The sequence below is a fragment of the Lycium barbarum genome, chromosome 8, assembly GCF_019175385.1.
Source record: "Lycium barbarum isolate Lr01 chromosome 8, ASM1917538v2, whole genome shotgun sequence".
Lineage (NCBI taxonomy): Eukaryota > Viridiplantae > Streptophyta > Magnoliopsida > Solanales > Solanaceae > Lycium > Lycium barbarum.
The window spans coordinates 15,525,530-15,526,704 of NC_083344.1; the positions used below are offsets into that span (position 1 = coordinate 15,525,530).

Below are 1,175 nucleotides of genomic sequence, written 5' to 3' on the forward strand. Positions count from 1 at the left end.
CCCAGTTAGGGTACCAGTCGCGGCCACGGGGTTGGGTCGTGACAGTAGAGTACGAGTCGTGTGTCTTCGGCCTCAGGATGGCATTGGCATGAACATACCGGAGTTGCTGGTAATCGGGGATTTCGATTTGCTCGTAAATCAGGTAAAAGGAAGTTGGGTGACCAAAAACGATAAGATACTCCCGTATGTGAATCTGGTGCGGAGACTATGTGGGAGATTCAAGAATATCGATTTCAGGCATACCCCGAGAGCCCAAAATGGGTTTGCAGACGCGTTGGCTACGATAACCTCCATGATACAGTATCCCGAGAGTACTCACATCGACTCTTTGGAGATCAAGATAATGGAAGAACAAGCCTACTGCGCCCACATCGAGGCTGAGCCAGATGGCCAGCTGTGGAACGCCGACATCAAGAAATACTTGGAGAAGGGAGAATACCCTCCAGAAAGCTTAGCAAATCAGAAGAAGACTGTCAGAAGGCTAGCCAACAGTTTTTTCCTGAACAAAGAAGTATTGTACAAAAGAACACCTGACCTAGGCTTACTCAGGTGTGTGGACACCGAAGAAGCTACAATACTGCTAGGGGAACTGCACGTAGGAGCATGCGGTCCTCACATTAACGGATTCGTCCTTGCAAAGATAATCCTAAGGACAGGATACTACTGGATGACCATGGAGCATGATTCGTGCAGAGATGCCATCAATGCCAGATACATGGGGATTTAATTAAGGTTTCTCCCACCGAGTTATATGCGATGAGCTCGCTGTGGCCCTTCGTGGAATGGGGGATGGACGTTACAGGACCCATTGAGCCCTCACCCTCCAATGGACACCGTTTTATGTTGTCAGTGACCAAGAAGGTCGTGGCTGACTTTGTCAAAAAGAACTTGATATGCCGCTTTAGTGTACTAGAATCCATCATAACGGACAATGGTGCCAATTTAAACAGTCATTTGATGAGGGACACTTGCGAACGGTTCAAGATAACCCACCGAAACTTTACTGCCTACCGACTGCAAATGAATTGAGCCGTAGAGGCTGCCAACAAAAACATCAAGAGAAACTTGAGAAAAATGATCGACAACAACCGAGCCTGGCACGAACAGCTACCTTATGCCTTGCTAGGGTACCGAACGACGACCCGCACTTCCACCGGGGCAACTCCATACCTCCT

General features: G+C 48.5%; 1 protein-coding gene across 1 annotated transcript; it reads left to right on the top strand.

The window, feature by feature from the left end:
* The first annotated feature begins 292 nt into the window (after positions 1 to 292).
* Positions 293 to 727, top strand: LOC132607717 (uncharacterized). The gene has a single exon (XM_060321795.1). It carries the CDS (start codon positions 293 to 295, stop codon positions 725 to 727), a length of 435 nt encoding a protein of 144 aa, XP_060177778.1.
* Positions 728 to 1,175: the final 448 nt, after the last annotated feature.